At 43.6% G+C, this 19,883-nt stretch overlaps 1 protein-coding gene and 1 long non-coding RNA gene across 2 annotated transcripts in view; one reads left to right on the top strand and one right to left on the bottom strand.

Annotated features, from left to right (window-relative positions):
• The window catches only part of KIAA0930 (KIAA0930 ortholog), a 63,415-nt gene extending 51,873 nt beyond the window's left edge, over nucleotides 1-11,542 (bottom strand). Inside the window, exon 1 of the mRNA XM_008630824.2 lies at nucleotides 11,368-11,542. Coding sequence (XP_008629046.1) covers nucleotides 11,368-11,478 — 111 coding nt within the window. The 5' untranslated portion in view covers nucleotides 11,479-11,542. The remainder of the gene's footprint in view (nucleotides 1-11,367) is intronic.
• LOC108445782 lies at nucleotides 1,039-6,712 on the top strand. Its single transcript, XR_001860759.1, has 4 exons — nucleotides 1,039-1,801; nucleotides 2,300-2,532; nucleotides 4,481-4,567; nucleotides 5,373-6,712. It is a non-coding gene; the product is annotated as an uncharacterized LOC108445782 (long non-coding RNA).
• Nucleotides 11,543-19,883: the final 8,341 nt, after the last annotated feature.

The following is a 19,883-nucleotide window of genomic DNA, read 5'->3' as shown; positions in this document are numbered from 1 at the left end:
TGGCGAGCCAGCCCCGCAGCCGTGCTCCGTGCAGGCGGCGCGGCCTGGCTCCCCCCCTCCAGTGTGGCCGAAGATTCATCTGAAGGCAAAGGCAAAGATCATGTGACCAACCAGCTGTGGGGCCCAGGTGAGATTAACCCTTTTAGTGCTGTAAGTTTCCTCCAGAACAGATGAAATCTGCAGACATCAATCCTCTCCTGAGTCAGAGGAAGAGGAAAGGTGAAGGCACGTGAAAAAACGCCATAGAGACACCAAAGTCAATGAAGGAGGAAGAGCTGAAATGCTGAGGGAGTAGAAAGAGGAGTTGCTTCAAGCTTAGAAGCTAGAATTCTGTTGTAAAGCTATGGTCATGGACTATGATACCTCAGAGTACCCATTGTAATTTCATGAAAGCATGGGGGGGTGGAGCATTCAAACTGCAATTGTGAGCAAAAGTATCTGTGCTGAAATAAGCAAATGACTGTAATTGTGAGCAGAAGTACCTGTGCTGAAATGACCAAATATTGAAGTAGCTGTAATTTGATGAGAAGCTTGAACAGAAAGAGATGAAAGTGATGAAGACCCTTGCTCTGAAGGGAGGAGGAGGGCCTCTGTTTCTGGAAATGAAGATGCTCCCAGAGATGGGTGAAGAGAACCTTTACCTCTGAACAGCTCATCCTTAAAAATGGTACCCCAGTAGCTCAAGACTGGACCCTCGAAAGCAGTTGTGGGGAAGGCTGTAAGTCGAGGGAAGGTACTCTCACATGCAAGCAGAGAACCAACCAGGGCAGCTCTCTCCCTGTGACATTGAAGCCATGAGAGAACTGTTTCTTGTGGAGATGTCTCCATAGCATGAGCAAGAGAGACTCCTCTCCCTAAGTGAACTGAAGAAGGTTATTATAGAAGTGGTAAACTGACTGAAAATCTCAAGGGTTGTCTTTTTACATTGTCAGTGGGACAAGGGAGAAAGGTGGGGGGAAGAAGGTGTTCTGAAGGTTTAGTCTAACTTTTTTTTTTTCCCCTTTCTTTTAGGTCTAATAAGTTAATAAACTTCTTTATATTCTTTTCAGTTTTGTGCCTGCTTTGCTTTTCTCCTAATTCTTATCTCACAGAAAGAAAATAAGTAAGTAATGGACATTTTGAACAAAACCACTACACTCAATTGGTGTTTCTGTCCGGTTTACGAACTGAACCCGCTACAAATGTCTTGGTGTGACTTTATGATGTGTGTCCCCTGTCATCTGCTCTATGCCCAGACATGAACCCTGTGCCTTTCTGTACCTTTATGGGAGAGGGGGCTGGTGGAATGGAATTCCTTCAGCGCTGTGTTCAAAACACAAGATAAGCTCGCTGGCGTCTCCTGCCCAGCTGCTCTGCTTCTGCAGCAGGGAAGAGTTACATTCCTCTTGTTTTTTTAGCTAGTTTTTTGCTCGTTAGCTAAAGCATGAAGCCCTGGGACTTTGGTTTCTTTTTCTTCTCTTTTGGAACTGTTTAGAACACCGGAACATCATCGGGATACCCTACATCACTGGCCCGGAGGGGGCCCACGCCAAACCCCAGCTCCGGAGAGGAAAAAGCCACACCCACAAAGGACTTTGAAATCTACCCAGGTTCTCTCCACAGCAAGAGGTTTCATTATTTAGCATTATTCTTTTTCTTTCCCGTGTCTGCATGCACTTTACTTATTAAATAAACAGGTGTTTTTTTCACTTTCCTCCGAGGGAAATTCTTTCCAAACCTGGTGGAGGAATGGGATGGCTGTAACCTGCCTTCTATCAGAGGACGCTCATTTCGGATGTTCCTGCAAATTTGTCTCAAACCGGTAAAGTTAATAATAACTAGGTTTTATAAAGATAAATAAAAAGAGGAGGGATTGATAGGGAAGATGTCTTTACAAACAATTTGATGGGTGAAGGTATGGGTGTTAACGTCTTTAAAATGGGTCTTAATGTCTCTACTAACTTTGGGCAGCAGGTTTGTTACAGAGCCCGGACAGCTGGGCTCCTGAAACAGCAAGGGGGTCTGCACAAGCCTGAACTTCTGAACTTTGGGGTAAAATGACAGATTCAGGGGAGGATATGTGGTAGGCCATTCAGGAAGGCCATACCTTCCTAGTACCTCAGCTAATGGGGAACAGAAGAGGCCCGGGAGTTTAGGATAAAAGGAGGCCACACCCTCCAAAATCCGAGGGAGAAAACACCACAGGCGTGTGCCCCAGTGGACTCTCTCCCTTTATTTGAATAAAGCTGTAGGACTCCTCTGTCTCCTTTGTGGATGCTGGCTTTTCATAGCATGATTTTCCATACACTTTCTTTCACAGGGTTGGCTTTTCTGAGATCTGGGAGCAAGATAGTGCAGCCCCTCAGCTTCCTGGCCATCCCCCAGCCAATTCTTCTCCCGTCAATTCTCCAATCTTGGACCAAAACCAACCTGAACAGTTCAGGAAAAAAAACAAAGGCCACCGAAGGATTGCTGTCACAGTCTCCAAGGCCAGGAAAAGGAAAAAAACTTCTTGCCTAAGCTAACAAAAAGCCAAGCTAGCTACGAAACAAGGTAACGCTGTCACTTGGGAGTGAGGCTTTGAAACAAGCCCGCCCAAGAGCCCCAAGGCTCCTCCCACCCCCAGACCCACCTTAAAGCTACAACAATCATTTCTGGGCATAGAGCAGACAGTCAGGGACTAGAAAACCACCCTAAGGCAGCTAGCCAAAAGCTCTTAGGGAGAAAGCCTCACATAGCTGTGAAGGAGAGCAAAGCAGAGTTTTTTTCCTTGAACAAAACTCTGGGTAAGATACGCTAAAATTCTGATCTTTCACCACTTTATTATCCCACCCTGGTACCTTCTAGGTACTGATGGTACTCAGCCTGGGACTCTCAGAGGGAGCTGCACCCACACACTGGATCCCTTACTGTCTCCACTGAACAACTGCAGTTGCAGTCTCAGCTTGAAACAACGAAGTCAACTCACACGTAGACTTTATTCCTTTTGATATTCAGTCCTGGAAAGCTATTCCCATTATTCATGTGGGTTTTAGTACTGCTGTAATTCCTCTAATTCCTTACAACCTAATCTTTCTCCTGTCATTTATGTTTCTGGTTGCAGGTAGTGGCTTAATAACCTAAGACTGCCCTGGAGTTAACAATTTAGTTTACCTTAGAATGAGAAGTGCTTTGATTTGTCAAGTCCAGCCCTAAAATTTAGGGTTAATTACACTGCTCATTATCCCAACTCTCTTAGAGAAGATGAGGTATCACTGCAAACATCTCCCAGCTTTGATTTGCTGGCACCCTCTCCTCCCACCCAAGTGTCCTTTTGGGGGAAGAACAAACACTGGTCTATGAGTAGCTCTGAACTGAATGGTGAAGTTCAAAAGTCAGATCTCATTTATCTCTTAATGAGAACAAGAGTAAAAGGCATGCAGGGCAATCTATACCATCAGTTGGCAGCTAGAAACAGCAGCTTCCTCCATCTTCAAAGACAAAAAACTCTCCTGTAACCTTTGCCCTTCATCACTCTACAGCAAATAACTGTTTGCCGTCCTCATTTGAGGGTACACATCAAACACAAGTTTTTTAGATCCTGCACTGCCTTGAGATTGTGTTTTCTCACTGAATTCTTACTTTCTTCTTATGGTTACATAAGTTTATATCTCAGTATTAAAGAAATCACCTTAAAATTAATTATAGCTCTTGTAAAAGTACTTCATCACAAGGAATACCTACCAAATGTATTCTGTTTTCTTCTTTCAAGAAGCACATGACCTTCCTTCTGATTGGCAAGTCACAGACATAGGAAACAAAGATTTAACAAGCCTACACATCTGCTTTCAGTATCTGCACATTGTATATGAGAAAGATTCTGGAGTGGTAAGAATGAGTAACTTATAAGAGTGAGAATGCTAACAGGACTCTGAGAATTAAAAGCTGACTTCAACCAACCATAATTCAAATTACTTAGGTGAAAAGGACCCCAAAAATCTAGTTCTGCCTTTGTAACTCCAGAAATAGCAAAAGAGGTATAAAAGATGAAAAATAAAAGTGCAAGTTGTTCAAATAATGGAGCAGTCTGAATGCTTGAAGATGCTCATCAAACAAATCAGGGGAAAGCAAAAATGTGCAAACCGTAAGTCACATGGGTGTGGAAACAGTTTATCCCTAGCCTGGCTGTGGCACCAGGACAGTGGTTAACAGTGGCTAAGTAAGACAAGGCTGGGAGTTCAAATATGCTGAGCAGTATCAGCAAGGCAAGAATGACTTGGTTTTGGGATCCTGACAAAGTCATCTTTGCTGCTGCCTCACACTTTTACTATGTGAATCCCACCAACTTTCATTCCCCAAATGCTCCATGATCTGCTAAATCAGCTTTCCAAAATGAAGGGAAGAGATACATGTGTGACTATTTAAACATTATCAAACATGGTCCTAGACCACAGAGTAACTCATATTTTCAGGTGTAACAAGTTGCTCACTGTTACCTTATTCCTGTATTGTTATTTTCCAGCCTTTCTGAAGCTCATAGAGAAGCACAAGTACCTGAAGCAACACACAGCGTGCCTTCTGCAGTATCCAGTCACCACGATTCAGGAAGGTACGTTACATCCATAGGCAGCAGACACTGCCATGGGAGAAGGAACATTACAGAACGGTAATAAATCAGTGTGTTTCAAACCACCTCCGTTGAATACAGAAATGCATAAACTGGGTTAATAACCAGAAGACAGGGTGGGAGTAAACCCTGGTCCAGACATTAGACATTTAAATTCTAATTACCAATGTTACTACAAACATGATGATGATTTTCCAGAGCTCCAATTGAATTGCATATTAATTTTGACACTGAACCCAGACATTCCCATACCTCTAGTAAGCAACTTGACCAGCCTGTAACCCACAGATCAAATCCACTAAGTGCTCTGATGAACCAGTGGCCTGATGAGGCCTTTCAGGGAGCTCCAAGCAGACACTTTTAGCTTTTCCAGGATGCAAGCCCAGCCTAGCAGTGCTCTTCTGTCCCTCCACTCCCCAGTGACTCAGACAGATATGATGCATTTCTGATACTGAATTATTCAGCATAATTGATCAGATGGGAAAACTGGGTCTGGGCTTCTTCCCTACCCAGTGAAGTTGCTCTCTGCAGTCGAAAACAGAGCATCTTCTTGGCCACATGGCTCAGGGCTGCCACTTTTCAGTGCCATTCATATTAAAATCACATCTGATTCTGGCTTTCTTGTCATCCTGTTTGACTGCTTAAGAAGATTTCTTCAGAGACTGAAAGCAATATAAAGCAATTCATTAAAAATGCCCCTGCAGCCTACACCCCCTCCTGAGTCTGGAGTTTTGCAACTGTGATACTGTGAAAGTATTTCAGCTGTGCACTTGTTTTGCCTCAACAGGAATTTACTCTGGAAATAGGGCAGAAGATGAGAGCATCACCACCCTGGACTGGTGTTAGCCTGTCACGTGTGTCACAAGCATAGTGAAGGTCACAGACAGCATGGATCATTCTCTGTGGAAAAAAAGATGCTCCTGTCACACTCATCATAGTACATTCTTTCTTTTGCTTTTTTTCCAAGCAGTCTGCCACAGCACACAGAGGAAATGGAGATGGCCTTGATGATCTTAAAGGCCTCTTCCAACCCTGATGATTTCGTAAGTGCATCATGAGCAGAGGTTCTCAGGTAGCAACTCCTTTATGCTCACACATTTAGACAATCAAGTATCAGCAAAGTAGCATGAGAAAGCACAGGGGTTTCTGGCAAGGGGAACTGCAAAAGAAAGGTCAAATCTTTGCACAGAAGATGCTGAGCTCCTTACAAAAAAATTAATCAATCTGATAATGCCAGGGTTCCTTTTTCATGTTTCAAAATAAAAGCACCGTTTGGATGCTGAACTTTTTGCAGGAGCCTGCTCACTGCAATACCTCTACAAGTGCAGCACAATGGCAGAGCTGAGGCACAACAGCCAACTCTGTATCTGCTTGCAGGTGTTGCAATCGTTTGTTCCCACATACTACCCATGAACAAGGAGAAAATTTATTCAGCAAGAAAGATGCAATTTTTGGCTATTTACTTCTCTTCAGCATCTGGGTGGTGGCATGGGACTGCCATGAAGTATAGCATAGAGCTCTTCTGGAGACATCCTGTTTGCTTGCAGTGCTGAAAAAAACCCCAACACTGCAACAGAGCCAGTAATGAAGGATTCTTAAAACTTGTATTTTTATTAGATGCTGAGTTCATGTTGTTGAATCTTCCAGGCAGCCAGATGGTGACAGTGAATTATGGATTCAGTTAGGAAAATCCTGTGATTTTCAGTGCAAGTCATGTGCCTGAAGTAATTTAGGTTTGGAAACTGACTGGTCCACCACAAGCAGTATTTGTTGAGTCACAGGTCCAGATGCACATGAACATGTAAACCACGGCTCTGTTCAGTTCTGTTTCTGAAGCTGCAGTCACAACATCAGTAGCTTAAGCTTTTTGAAGACTTAACAGTCCTAATGACTAACCTGTGCATTTGGCAGCAACTCTACTCCTCCACATTCATAGGATGCTTGTGGATACAATATTGCTGCTAGCAAGAATTTTTATTGCTTCTTTCTAAGCCCGTGAGATACTCTTCTCTCTCACGAAGATATTTGCAGAAGTTCTGTAAACTATGAACACCTGCGACCTTGTAGAACTATGTTTATGGTACAGTAGAAAAATATTTTGACAATGGATATTTAGGATTTCTAGCCAATCAACCCAGAGGGTGGCTGATCCTTTGTCCAATTAGACTATGAAGAAAAAAGTCTATAAAAGAGTTTGTAAAATAATTAAATAAATCAATCTTGCGGCACAATTCCTGCCTGTTGGATCTTCTCTCCTCTCTTCCCTATGGCTGCGGGACACAGTAACAGATGCTGAAGAAAATAGGAACTACTCCAATATCCAGGCAAGCTCAAAACATGACCAAGGTGTCTTACATTTATTGTTTTTATTGCTTTGCCCTGTAGATAAGGTACCTTTTCAGGTGAAAAGGTACGCTGAAAGGCAGAATACAACCTGCTGGTCCATCACTGAAGTTTTATCTTCATTTCCCAGCTGTCTGTGTAACACTATATACTTGCATCTTCTGGATTCCCAGGAGAACGTAAAGCTGCTCTCTACAGAAAGATCAGAGTTAATCAATCTTGACCTAACAGCATTTTAAAATCATAATCCAGAGTCCAACCATGTTAACCTTTCAAACCTGCAGTGTCCAAGACTCTTTGGAAGCGAAGATCAGGGCTTACATTTTCTAGTAGGTCTCATCAGCTGGCATGAGAGGCAGCAGCAAAGTGGCTTTTGAGTCTTGACTTAATAAAGAGCGACAAGTCAAAGGGATTCCACCTTACAAAATCCTGCTAAATTCCTTAACCTTGGGAAAAGCTACACTCCATAATGCCTTGGTCTGCACAGAACCTGACACAGGAGGTCTGTGGTTTTGCATAAAGACACCAAGAGAAGAAGTATCTTCAAAACTTGGCAAGGAAAACTTCAAGAGTGTTACTGTGTCATGCCAAGGAAAGACAGAATTAAATGTACTTCTCTGGGATCCAACAGTCTGTGTAGTGGATATAGTCCAGAATTCCATAAGGCAGTTCTGCCCTGGCATTCATGTATTAGGAGCTTAATTGCTGTTTCATCCATCTATGCTCAGTTTAGAAATTGGTGGGAAGGAAAAGAGAAGCAAACGGAAAGTCTCTTAGACCTGACAGACTGCAAAGCAGATAATTTAAAAAGCCCTTTAAAATAAAATTTATGATGGTAGAGAAGTTTAACAGCAGCACCTACTGGACATACCAAATGGTATGATTTATTACTTAAAGCTATCGTGACTAAGCTGCATCCAAAGCCCTTCTCATCCAGTCTCAAAACAGAGCAGAACCTCTAATGTTGATCCTATCAGGTTTTTTCTGCTTATCTTCTGTTACACTTCAACTTAAAATCAAATGTTATTGCCAACGCTCTTCAGCTCCAGTAAGCACAGAAGAATCCAAACCCACAAGCAGGAACTACTTTTAATCACACAAGACAGGCACCAAAACCTGGGAACCACTGGATTCATTGACACTTGCTTCCCACTTGACACAGACCATCACACCAGGGCATGGAAATGACACAAACACCACCACTGTCAGCATTCAGACAAACAGCCTCTCCACATTCAACCCTTTTTGTCCTTGTCATCAGTCCGATGATTGCTGTGCTCAAAGCTGCACAGATCTTATTTTCATGAACATAAACTAACGTTCTGAGCTGACATGGGATGAATCACCTCTGCCAATATTCTTCAGCCAAAACCTGCAGCAGCCAGTTAAGCACTGAGCACATATATAGTGGTGTTTGTGGAAGAGCTACAATGAACTAGTTTCACAGTGCACCCAGACTACAAAGCCACCCTCAACGTGGTCCATGAAGGAATCATCACCAGACCATTTGGCTCAGCTTGGCATAAAGCAGGAGCCAACAGCACAGCTCCAGTTCTAGTCCTAAATGTCCCCAAACATCTGAACTCTCCCCTTCATTTGCCTTTTCAGTCTACCCCATGGAATCTAAATGAGAGCACTGTTTGGTGGGTGGCAGGGAGGCTTGTACTTCTATCCAGCTTCTACAGATACCAGTCTCCATCTCCCTCCCCTTTAACAGTGTGACTTTGGCATTTTGGCATCATTTTTCAAGAAAGAATGTCCAAAACCACAAAGTAAATTAAAAACCCATACAGTCATACATTGGGGTTTTAGGAGTTCTCCTTCTGCTTTCTTTTTCTCTTAAAGAATTTTCCCCATACATGTTGCCAGGGGGACAAATTACTGGGTGCTTAAGAAAAACAAAAGACCTGGCCACAGGGGGAGGGGTCCATCTGGCTACTCTCTTTCACCTGGGCTTGTGGGGTGTTAGTTCCTGGTGTTTGGACGGAGAGGGAGGCTGGAAGGAATTTGTCAGCACGGCAGGCTTCTGCTTTTTTTCAGCTGCCTTCCTTCTACCAGAGAAACCCCAGGATTCCCAAGCCCGCCTTTCCCTGCCCCACTGGGAGCTGGGCTGCTGCTGCCCTGCCCCCCCCATTGCTTCGAGCCTTCACCACTCTGTAGCCCCCGCACATGCTGCCTGCTGAGACCTCCAGGGGTTCCCACCGCAGCTCCGGAGTTTGATACATCTCATCTGTCACCCAGGATTTGTGCTCGTCCCTGCGGTTCCAGCCTGCTGTTCCCGAGGGTCCACCCCCTGCAGCCGCGGGGGAACCATCGCACCTGCCCTGCTCACCGGGAGCCGCCAGCGCCCCTGCCGGCTGCGAGCGGAACTGCACCCGAGGGGAAAGGGCCCGACAGCCGAGAAGGCTGGCACTGGGTTTGTGTTTGTTATTGCTGCTTGTTTGCCTTGTTATACACATATAGATATATAATAGTAACGAACTGTTATTCCTATTCCTCATATCTTTGCCTGAAAGCCCCTTGATTTCAAAGTTACAGTAATTTGGAGGGAAGGGGGTTGCATTTTTATTTCATTTCAAGGGAGACTCCTGCCTTCCTTGGCAGACACCTGTCTTTCAAACCAAGACATCATAATTCAAAGTGTACGGGTAGTTGTTTGCTGTCTCACTTCACTGGACAGGCTCAAAAATCAGATAAAAGAGGAACTGGAACTACAAAGCAGACAAGTCAAATCAAACAGGAGGACAGCTGAACAAGTACCAATGAATCACCAACTACGAAGTTTCACAAAGCAACTGAAGTACTTCAAAGTCACAAGAAAGGTTCAATTCTTAGAAGCCAAGCAAAATACAGACAGCCAAGGGAGAGTTACAAAACGCTGTGTGCTATAAGGCCCACTTCTAATCCCAACTGTTACCACACATGATTCACTAATGCTGATTTTGTAGTCACCATCACTTACGAAACCTCCTCACAAATAAAAATTATTTATAGTGCTTTTGGAAAGCTTTAATAATGCTCTGAGAGCAAATACAAGGGTTTATGTCACTGTCGCCTATCCACAAGAGATTCAAACACGTTAAGCTAATGAATCAGTTAAACAGATGGATCAGGGGTCTGCAAATGGATTTAAGCAACTAGGCTGTCTCTGAGATTCACCTTCCTTGTTGAGAAGGACAAGAGGTTAAACAACCCATGCTTTTACCAGGCTGAACAAAGCCATAATATCATTTGATGTGAAACAGGGATGCATTTACCGTCACTTAAACAACAATCAGGATGGAAGTTTCTCCCACGAGTCTTAAAGCTCCAAACACATTAGCTGAAGACTAAACCATTCATCTGATAGAAAGAACCGTATTTTGCCATCTTCTTCTTAGTGGTTGTCACGATGGAAGTTGGAGGGCCAGGGAGAAGAGAGAAGATAATTCTGTCCATTTTCTGCATCTTCACCAAAACTGTGGGAAAACGTTCTGGAATCTTTTTCTCAAGGGAGCTGACAATTGCTGACAATGTTCTTTGCACTACCAAATCTGAACCCAGAGAACTCTTGTATAGCTGGTTACAAACACTTTCACATACACCATTCACTAATACCTGCGATTTAACAACAGTGTCCATTATTTACACGTGTCAGGAAATTAATCCCCGTCTTTTCTTCCTCCGTTTATCTTCCTGCAGCCACCAACCTTAATTCCTAATAAAACCATCCTATTTATTGCTTCTGTTTCCCCTACCTAAGATGAAAACTGCCATGGAATGCTAAGAAGTTTCTCAGATCTCCAGTGGGGAAATAAATACCTGTGCAGCAGTACTAGGATACTTGACTATGTTTGCAAGGAACAATAGTTCTTTAGGAGGGGCATATTGTCTTAAATGTAAACTATGAGAACACAGTAGTTTCTCCGCTGTTTGTCATTGCTGCATCCCAGCTCCAGGAGGCTGCTTGCATTCTGCTACTGAGTACACCCAACAGATGTTCATTCCTGATACTCTGGTATCTCAGGCAGTTTTCTTCTAGAAATACCAGTGTGACCATCTTCCTTCTCCTTTTTTTCTCTCTTTCTAGACTTGCACTTTGAGTTTCTAAAGTATCATCACTGAAAAGCAAAACAAAAATCAGCTTCCCAAAAAAGCAGGCAAGCTTTCTTATTTTCTCAAGTCTATGACAGTGCACCTCATTTACACTGCTGCTGATGTTACAGAATCACAGAATCATTAGGGTTGGAAGAGACCTCTGGAGATCATCCAATCCAACCCCCCCTGCCAAGGCAGGGTCACCCGGAGTTCACAACCTTAACCATGGGTCCTTATGGGTCAATTTTGTATAACTGTGGCGAGCAGAGTTGGAAATTCCTTATCCTTGGTTTGCAGGTACTCCACAACACCAAATCCTATGTTATCTTAAGCTTCCCAAATTAAAATACATCATCACTCACCTTTTTACCCTCGGTACTCTCCCCACTGACATAGGACAGTTTCCGACGGACGTAGAAGAGCATATCATCCTGCCGGGGGGCCCACTTCTCCATGAAATACGTCGAAAACATCCAAGTCCAGAACACAATACGGTCATCTTTGAAACACCCTAAGAGGTATAAAAGAAAGGAGAGATAAGAGTTGTGAATGAGGATGTCACTTTTGCTTGTGCTTAACACCAGAACTGTAGCTCTAAGTTCTTCTATGGTGCACAGCCCAGCTGTCACTTGGCCTGAGTCCACAGCCTATCTTGGCCCACTGTCAAGCACATCCCAGCAACCAATCTGCCCCTCTGCCCCACAAGCACAGGTCAGGACCCAGGAGGAGACCGTGGCTCTGCCTGTGCCATGAAGAAGTGCAGGGCCAACACACTGTGGGAGAACACATCAAAGCCATACTCCAGCACTTTCAAAGACATGTGGTGACAGTACATGCTCCAGTTAATGACCGGAAGCCATAAGGTGTCAACAGGTTTCTTATGGGCTCTTGGGGGACTACAGCCAATCCTTCAGGAACTAACAGCTGATGTCTTCCTTAAACTGATACACAGGAACAAGAATGTGCCTGTGCAGGGGCAACTGTAATTCACGCTCTCTGACAAAGGAACAAAATCCAACTCAAGGAAACGACAAGTTCACAAGTCTTGAATCCCAATTACACAATAAAAAGTGGAAGGAGAAGGGCAAAACTGGGAAAAGGAAGATGCCACAAAGTCTCACTCAAGGAGACAAATGACATCAGCATCAGCAATAGCACTGCAGCTGGCCTCTGCCCAAGAAAAGGAGGCACAGTAGAGGTGACATCTCATTTTGTGAAACTCTTCAAAGCACTTAGCTGTAATAAAACAGCAAAGGGTGCTGCACCTTTTGTGTTGTTAAAGATAAGAAGAAAATGTAGTACTGTGCCTGGTGATAGGGGAGCTGATTACTCCTCTACAGAGTGATTGCATCCCCTCCTCAAAGCCCTACTGAGAGATTAACTGGCTGTTACAATCAAGCTGTTTTAAACATGTGAGGAGAGAAACACTAAAAAACTACAAATAATTATATTGCTGACACACAGCAAAACCCTGAAATGGATAATGGGGATAATGGATGGTTATTATGTACAAGACAGCAAGACAGGTGGAGGTGTATGTACACATGTGCAACTGCCAACCCCTCCTCCAGAACATCCACCCTTTACAGGACATCCTCAGCACATTTTCCTACTTCACTCCGTGTGCAGTATTTGCCAGACAAATCTTTCTTCCAATCTTTAATTACTGGGTTGGGCAGGAGATTAGACTTCCAAAATTTTCAGAGACAGATGTGTGACTGAAAGAAAAATATTAAGTGTCTCTAAACAAAATAAAAAAGTAATATTGAAACCACACTAAAATTCCACTGATGGACCATGCACAGAATACGTTAATCAACATCAAGCAGGACAGTATTTGAAAATATGTGTATAGCTGGTATTAAAAAAAAAATGGAAAGGCTGAGGGAGAAAAGAAAAAGGCCAAGGTGGATCCCAGTGCAGGTTAATTCCAGGCCACACTGCAATTACTTTATTTGCATGACTGCAGTGAAGTAATTTCAATTACTAAAGGCAGCATGGAACATAATGTGTAATCCTGAATAAAATCTGCACTAAATACTTGAGTACTTAAGGACTATCAATTTTTTTCCAGCAGACAAATGGAATCAAGCGCTGGAGAGATCAGATACAGAATGCTGGGCATCTTCACCATGGGAATGTTCCCTTTGGGAACAGGTGAACTGAACTGTGTATAGTGAACAATTACACCTGAGAGCATACCATGCAAGAGTGGATTCCACTGTGTTCAGACTCACAAAACCAGTCTGAAAAAGGACAGGATTATCACCAGTCTGTATATTCACACAGGAACATCCAGAAGAGAAAAAGAACTATTCAGGATTTAAGGACAAACCTCCCTAACGCAAGGACAAATGGCTCTAAACCACCCACAGATACATATGCAGGCTGGAAATTCAAAGCTGATTCCTATGCATTCAAGCCACAAAGTTCAGGAGCAGCCCCCTCAATTGGAATAGTGAAGGTAAAAATCGCTGCAGCTAAGACAGAGCTCAACTTGGTTAAGAAAATTCATGTGGTACCCGTGACAGCTGAGGACACCATGACCCAGTCCCTCCTTTATATTTAGCAAAGAGCAGAAAATGGCACACATTCATCGTGATTCACTAATAGTCTCAAAGACACTTATTAAATCTCATGGCATTAGAGTACCTGAATTCCCAGCCTTAATTAGATGGGGAGGGAGAAGGAAACACGGAAAGAGGATTGCCCTGAGTTCCTCTGAAATTCTAAGAAAGACAAAGGAAAAACTAAAAAAAGAATGTACATTCTATAAGAACCATATCTTAAAGTGCTTCAGTGTTCAGAAACTGCTTTGGGTTTGCTCCATAGACAAGGAAACAAAATAACTCTAGCCAAGCCACTCCTAGGTTTATAATGCAAAATCAAGTTACCTAAACCCAGCATTATAAAAAAGGGTTTATTAACCACTTCTACATTCTGACAGTACATGCAGAACTCTGAGAAGCTGTCCATGAGCTGCTGACACTATCAGGTGTGGTTTAGGCTATAAACCACAGGAATTATTATGCTCACCTAACTATTTAGGGGTAGTTATAGCATATATATTTAGGATATATATATAGCATATACAATTCTGGGTGGTTATACCTGCAGGAGAACAATAGAACTGGGTAGGATACCAGGACTTTGTGTGTGTGCTTTTCCCTCACTGGGGAACACAGGACAAACTGATTCCATGGATTCAACCTTAGTTTAAACAGAAAACCTGGGGTCAAAAGCGCTGCAGCACTCAACCTACTTCAGCACTGCAGTACAATGCAGGGGAAAAAACCCTGGAAACCCTTAGAGCCACATTGGATCACTGTCAATTCCAACCCCACCTGCAACTGATGAGATGCAAAACTCTTCTCCATGCTTCAGGGACGCTTGCAGATTCTGCTGTAATTAAAACCAGACTGAGGATGCTGCGACTGTTGTGACTGCAGTGGCTAAAGGACTTGTCTTGAAGCCAAAAAGAGTCAAACAACAGCAAAACAGCTGCTTTTATTCAATTCTAGTAGAAGCAGAGAGGATGTGCAACAACACACAAGAAGATTTAGCCGTCAAAATCTACTATTAAATAGCATTAACTTGCAAAGGAGACAACATTTTTATTTGTAACCAGAACTTCTTAAAACTTGAAAGGGAGAAAATCTACTACAATTTAAAGCCAGAAACTGTCAGACCCAGTATGTCCACTCATGAATGCCTTCAACTATTAGATCCCCACATTACAGTAATTTTGGTCATTTACAGCATCTCACTGGAAGCCTTCCAGCTTTGCCATGAAGAAAACTGGAATTTTCTATAGTTGAATCTATAGTTGAGAGCATGTAGCAAGTCAGCTTGCTGAAAACGCTCCTTCCCTAGCAAATCCTACTTCTAAAGGAATAAAATGGAATTAAGAGTTCAGACTATAAATCTTAATAAACCTAAAGTTGGTTATATGAGACCTTTGTCATGAACAAGTCCTAATTACAACAATTACTGTAATTATTCATTTACATGTATTTTATCCTCATTAGAAGCAAAATTTATGCCAACTGCTATGTAACAAATGTCTTTCTTCTTACCTATTAGATTTTTATACTGAATATTCATTTCAGGGAACTGACTTCATATCCACATAGGAAATTGTGAATTCATTTTTTTTAATGCTTTCCAAAAAATCACTGGATAAAGAAAAGTGTCAGGTTATTATTTTGCTTCAAAGGAATAGAAGAAAAGACTTCCCATTCAGTGGATAATCATTTTTTCAGCATGCACCACTCAGAGCTTAGAGGAACAATAATTTCAGCTAGACAGGGTTTCTTCCTATGCTTTTATTCCTTTAGTCTGCCAGGAGATACTCCTCACTGTGAAACATTATAAAACTCATTTCATCCAATACTCCCATAGTGATCACCTGTAAAATGGCCATCCTTAGATGTTAAGGGGTTAATTAAACACTAATGAAGATCTTTACAACCCCAGCATAGTGACAAAGTGAGAGTTCTAAGCAATTCACACTGTACTTAATTTTTGTTTTGAGTTTAGCAAGGACAATATGTGAAATGCTTCACGTATATTAAAACTGCCTCTGATGTTATAAAGTTGTAACTATGACTGCATAAAATCAGAATGGATGTTCCCTCTCTAGAGTTAGTTGCCAGCTAACCAGATCATCAGAAATCTATCCCATGACTATGTACAGGGACACCACTTAATCCCTTCAGCTTGACCTTATAAAAAGAGGACTCCATTGAACTTCCAGAAGTTCAGTGGCAACCAATATTTGGAAGGCAGGTGACACAGAGGGAAAAAGTTTTATTGGCAGAACTTTGGCTAAAACAGGAAGGCATCATGGTAGCAGCAGGGACAGGGGCAAGACATGCCACAGACACAACCCTCCTCCTCACCCTAGAGTTAACTATTCTACCCCACCAAGTGTGGCGTGCACACATCTATTAATCGAAGATGACAAAGACTCAGTATTATTCCAGTCAAAAGAACTTGAGATTTCTACCTTATATGTTTATCCAGAAAACAGCTGGAGATGAGCCAAGAAATCCATAAAAGGGTGTGGAACCAGGCTGCAGGGAGGCAAGGATCGATTTCAAGGAAATCTATACTTGCACACTGGGCTCCCCAGCTGTGCAGTTACAAATTCAGGAAGTCTCATAGTGCTTGTGCCATCTCACCAACTTTTTGGCTGGACACAATCAAATGGTCTGGAGATAACTAGAACAGAAGAAGCTCTCTTCCTTCTCCTAGCTAAACTGAGGAAGCACTCAGCCTCCCTTCCTCCTCTTGAGTCTGGGAAAATGAGCTGCTTCCCTCTTTCCTCTCCAGCTTCAGAGACTGAAGAAGCCCATGAAGGTGAGCAGAAAGGAGAGCAGCAGAAAGCACCACTACAGAGAAGCAGGCAATGAAGAACCTAAAGGGTTTCTGATGCTGCTCCACCCAGAAGCAGAAGAAAACCCAAACTGACTGAAAAAGAAGAAACTCTGTCACCAAAAACAGGTATCGACTGTCTTTTCTTAAGCCTTCAAGTGATTTTCTGCTGGAATCCTGGGTTCAGAGAATTTCAGTCTTTCAGTGCTGACAGGCAATGATCTTCAAAAGCACACTGCATTCGACCTGAGGCCTTGGGAAAAGCTTCCCAGATTATGTAACAGCACTGAGATTGTTGCTGTGTAAAGTTGTATCACTGGGTGGAATATGTAGAGGTGTAGAAAATTTAGGTTTATGGGATATAGTAACAATATGGAGGATTTTGGGTGTGGATTAGTTCTTCTTCGTTCCTCCTTCTTCTTCACAAATCTAGGTGGTTTGGTATTGGTTCAAAAAACCCGCAGTGTGCATCATGAATAATTAGTTATTGGATTATAAGTAAAAATAAATTAGTTGGCATTCTATATTTGGATGGTTTGGACTTTAAATGGCCTTAGAAGTTAGAACTCGGGGCCATTTTCCACCTTGTTAACTTAGAAGGCACACTGTGCAGCTATGCCATAGATAAGAATTAATAAACATCAATTAGAAGAACAACTCCGCGTCTTCCGCCTCTTAATGCAAATGCTGAGTAAAAGAACTCGCGAGTCAGAGGCAAAATGAAAAATAGAAAATTGTTGGAGAATGGTTAGAGGATCAGGGACATGGATTATTGATAAAACCAGATCAATAGAAGAGCTGTGCAGGCAAAGGCCTGCAAGCAAAGGCCTTCATGAGAAAAAGCCTCCATGAGAAAATGCCTGCGTGAGAAAGAGGCCTGAGAACAAAAAGGGAGTTGTTAGGAGGTACAGTGCTGTTCTGATAAAGATGTGCTGACCATGAGAAGGGAGGAAAATCTTTAATCTCTCAAGACAAAACATAAATAATAGAAGCTTGCCAAATGTAGTCTTTGATCTAACCCAATTATGTAGAAGTAAGAATGCGCTTTTGTAAGTTTAAACTAATTAAAGAACAGATAAGCTTGTACTTTCACACTATATAAGTGCCTCTGTATTGCTAATAAACGAAGCTTGCATTACCAATCACATTGATTGTCTGCATGTCTTCCCCCACCAGAAAGTGAGCAGAAAATATAACAATTTTCAACACACACACAACCTTTACCTCCCCCCATCTCCTTCTTCCCAAGATAAGAAGCCCTGCCAGGTCCTTCCAGACTCCCAAAGCTCCACTGGCCAGGAACTGAACAGGCACCTCCTTTCAGATCCAGGCCCCCACCTGCCACCACAGATGGGCTGGTGCTCTGCCTCACCAGACAGGAGCGACACAGTGCCATATGATGCCACTGACAGCTTTTCCAGCTCTGTCACTGGCTCCTCCTAGCGCCCGGCAGAGCCCCAATGGGGGAAACGTCCCAGTGCTCTGGAAAAAACTCTCAAAGAGCCACAGGAACCCCTCAAGCTCGCTGGAACAGCTCCTGGGTGCTGCTCTTTTCTCTTCCTGATTCCTTTCCTCCTCCAGCAGCCAGTTCTCCACTCCCACTGCCTGCCAGCCAGGGCACGCTGCCCAAAGCTACCCCTTGGTAACACCCAGGGGATGCCACAGAACATGCTGCTCAATGTGACAGCGGCTGAATTGCCACCAGTAGGACCAGAACTTCTCAAGACTCATTTTTACAGGCACTTCCCTTCAAATCCAGGCTGGGCTTGGTCCCACCACTTGCTTCTCCCAGCTCCTTCCCAAGAGGCACCTGGAAAAGCTCTGCCCTGCCTTCAGCACATGTGCTGCCACCTCCCCTGTGGTGACTGAAAAGATTTATCTGGCCAGACTTTGGGCTGACAAATGTCTTTTATCAGGTGTACAGCCAAGAGAAGGTAAACTTAGATCCAATAAATTCCCAAATACAATAAATCTGGACCAAAGCAACACTAAACAGGCTCTGCATAAGGCGTTTCCTCCACCCATGGGGCTGTCCCATCCCGAAGGCGTGAATACCCCAGGAGGGGTCTGTACCTCAGGAGAGCTCCCTTCATCTTCACCAGCCCCAATGACAATGTGCCAGGGAGTAAAGGCTTTTGGGAACTGCTGCTTACACAAGGGCTTCCTATGCAAGTAACACTGGCCACTGCTGTGGCCTCAGGTTCCAGGCATGGAACCCTGAGGTCACCAGCTGGCCCCTTCTACATGGCCTCTTCTTGCAGAAGCCTCTGCTCCCCAGGCCCTTGCAAAGGCTCCCAAGCACATACATCTTCCACCAGAGCAACCCCAGTGCCTTCTGAAACCCCGGGTCACTTCCAACCACATCTAGCCAGGGAAGGGAAGTCTCAGAGACAACAGATCCCCATAAGTGCCAGGAAACAGAGGCACAACCAAGGAACTCTGCTCAGCACCTCTGACACAGGGCACAGGGGAGACCTGAGCTCTGCTTTACAAAACACAGAATCCACATAATAAAACAAACCCAAAGAACCCGCAAGTGCAAATGCCCATAATCTTGTCCTTCCTTGCCAGCCCTGAGCCAAGGCAAGGACCTGGCAGGTGTCATCCCTTTCCCCGTGTCAGATACAGGTGATGCCCACCTCCACCTTCATGCCACTGGCACTATCCCACAGCTGCAGAAAATAAAGCTGATGAGAGATTCAGTCAAGCAGCATTACTTTCCCCTTCCATGCAGGATCACATGGCACTTTACCACACAAATTTCCCTATGCTGTCATCCCCCAGCAAATCCTGTCTGCTGCACAGACATTGCTGGCTCTTGCTATAAGCCTTTGGAAAAGCCTTTGGAAGCGACTGGGGCACTGCAGCCACACAAGTTTGACAGGTGACTCCACTGCAGCTCCCGCAGGAGAACTGCCAAGGCACTGCTCCCTGACAGCTCAACAGCCACACTAACTTCTTGTCTCCCATCCCCTTCCCAAAACAGCCACAGGAAGAATGCAGGAACACCAAAGTCCCTACCCCTGGCTGCCTTTGTGTACTCAAGCACTGCACCCGGGGCTTGCGTGAATCTGCCCTGATTAACAAGAAGTTTGGCTGTAGAACCAAATCAAATAATTAAAGACAAGGATAGCTGGTGCCAATCTAACACATGTGCACAGACTTCCTACTAAATGTAATTATGGTATTTCTGTAACACCTTTTTGAGTTTTTCTACCTTCTAATTAGCCCCTGGCAAGCAAGAGGAAGAGTGCAGACACAGCCAGTGCCGAGACCAGAGCAAGGTTCCTCCACAAAGCTGCTCTCATTTGACTCAGGACAACAGCACAGAGCAGAGCTTTAGATTGTTGATCTGTCAGTTATTTCTGGTTTATTAACAGTATCTATAATGATTTATCCAATAGAGACAAAGGGCAGATCTCTTTGCAGACTTTTGCAAAAAAAACCCCCAGCTTTGTACAAAAAAAGTGGCAGTACATTTATTCTACCACCTGCTGATTTT

The sequence above is a fragment of the Corvus brachyrhynchos genome, unplaced genomic scaffold (genome assembly GCF_000691975.1).
Source record: "Corvus brachyrhynchos isolate BGI_N302 unplaced genomic scaffold, ASM69197v1 scaffold523, whole genome shotgun sequence".
NCBI lineage: Eukaryota > Metazoa > Chordata > Aves > Passeriformes > Corvidae > Corvus > Corvus brachyrhynchos.
This window is presented reverse-complemented; position numbering and strand designations above follow the sequence as displayed.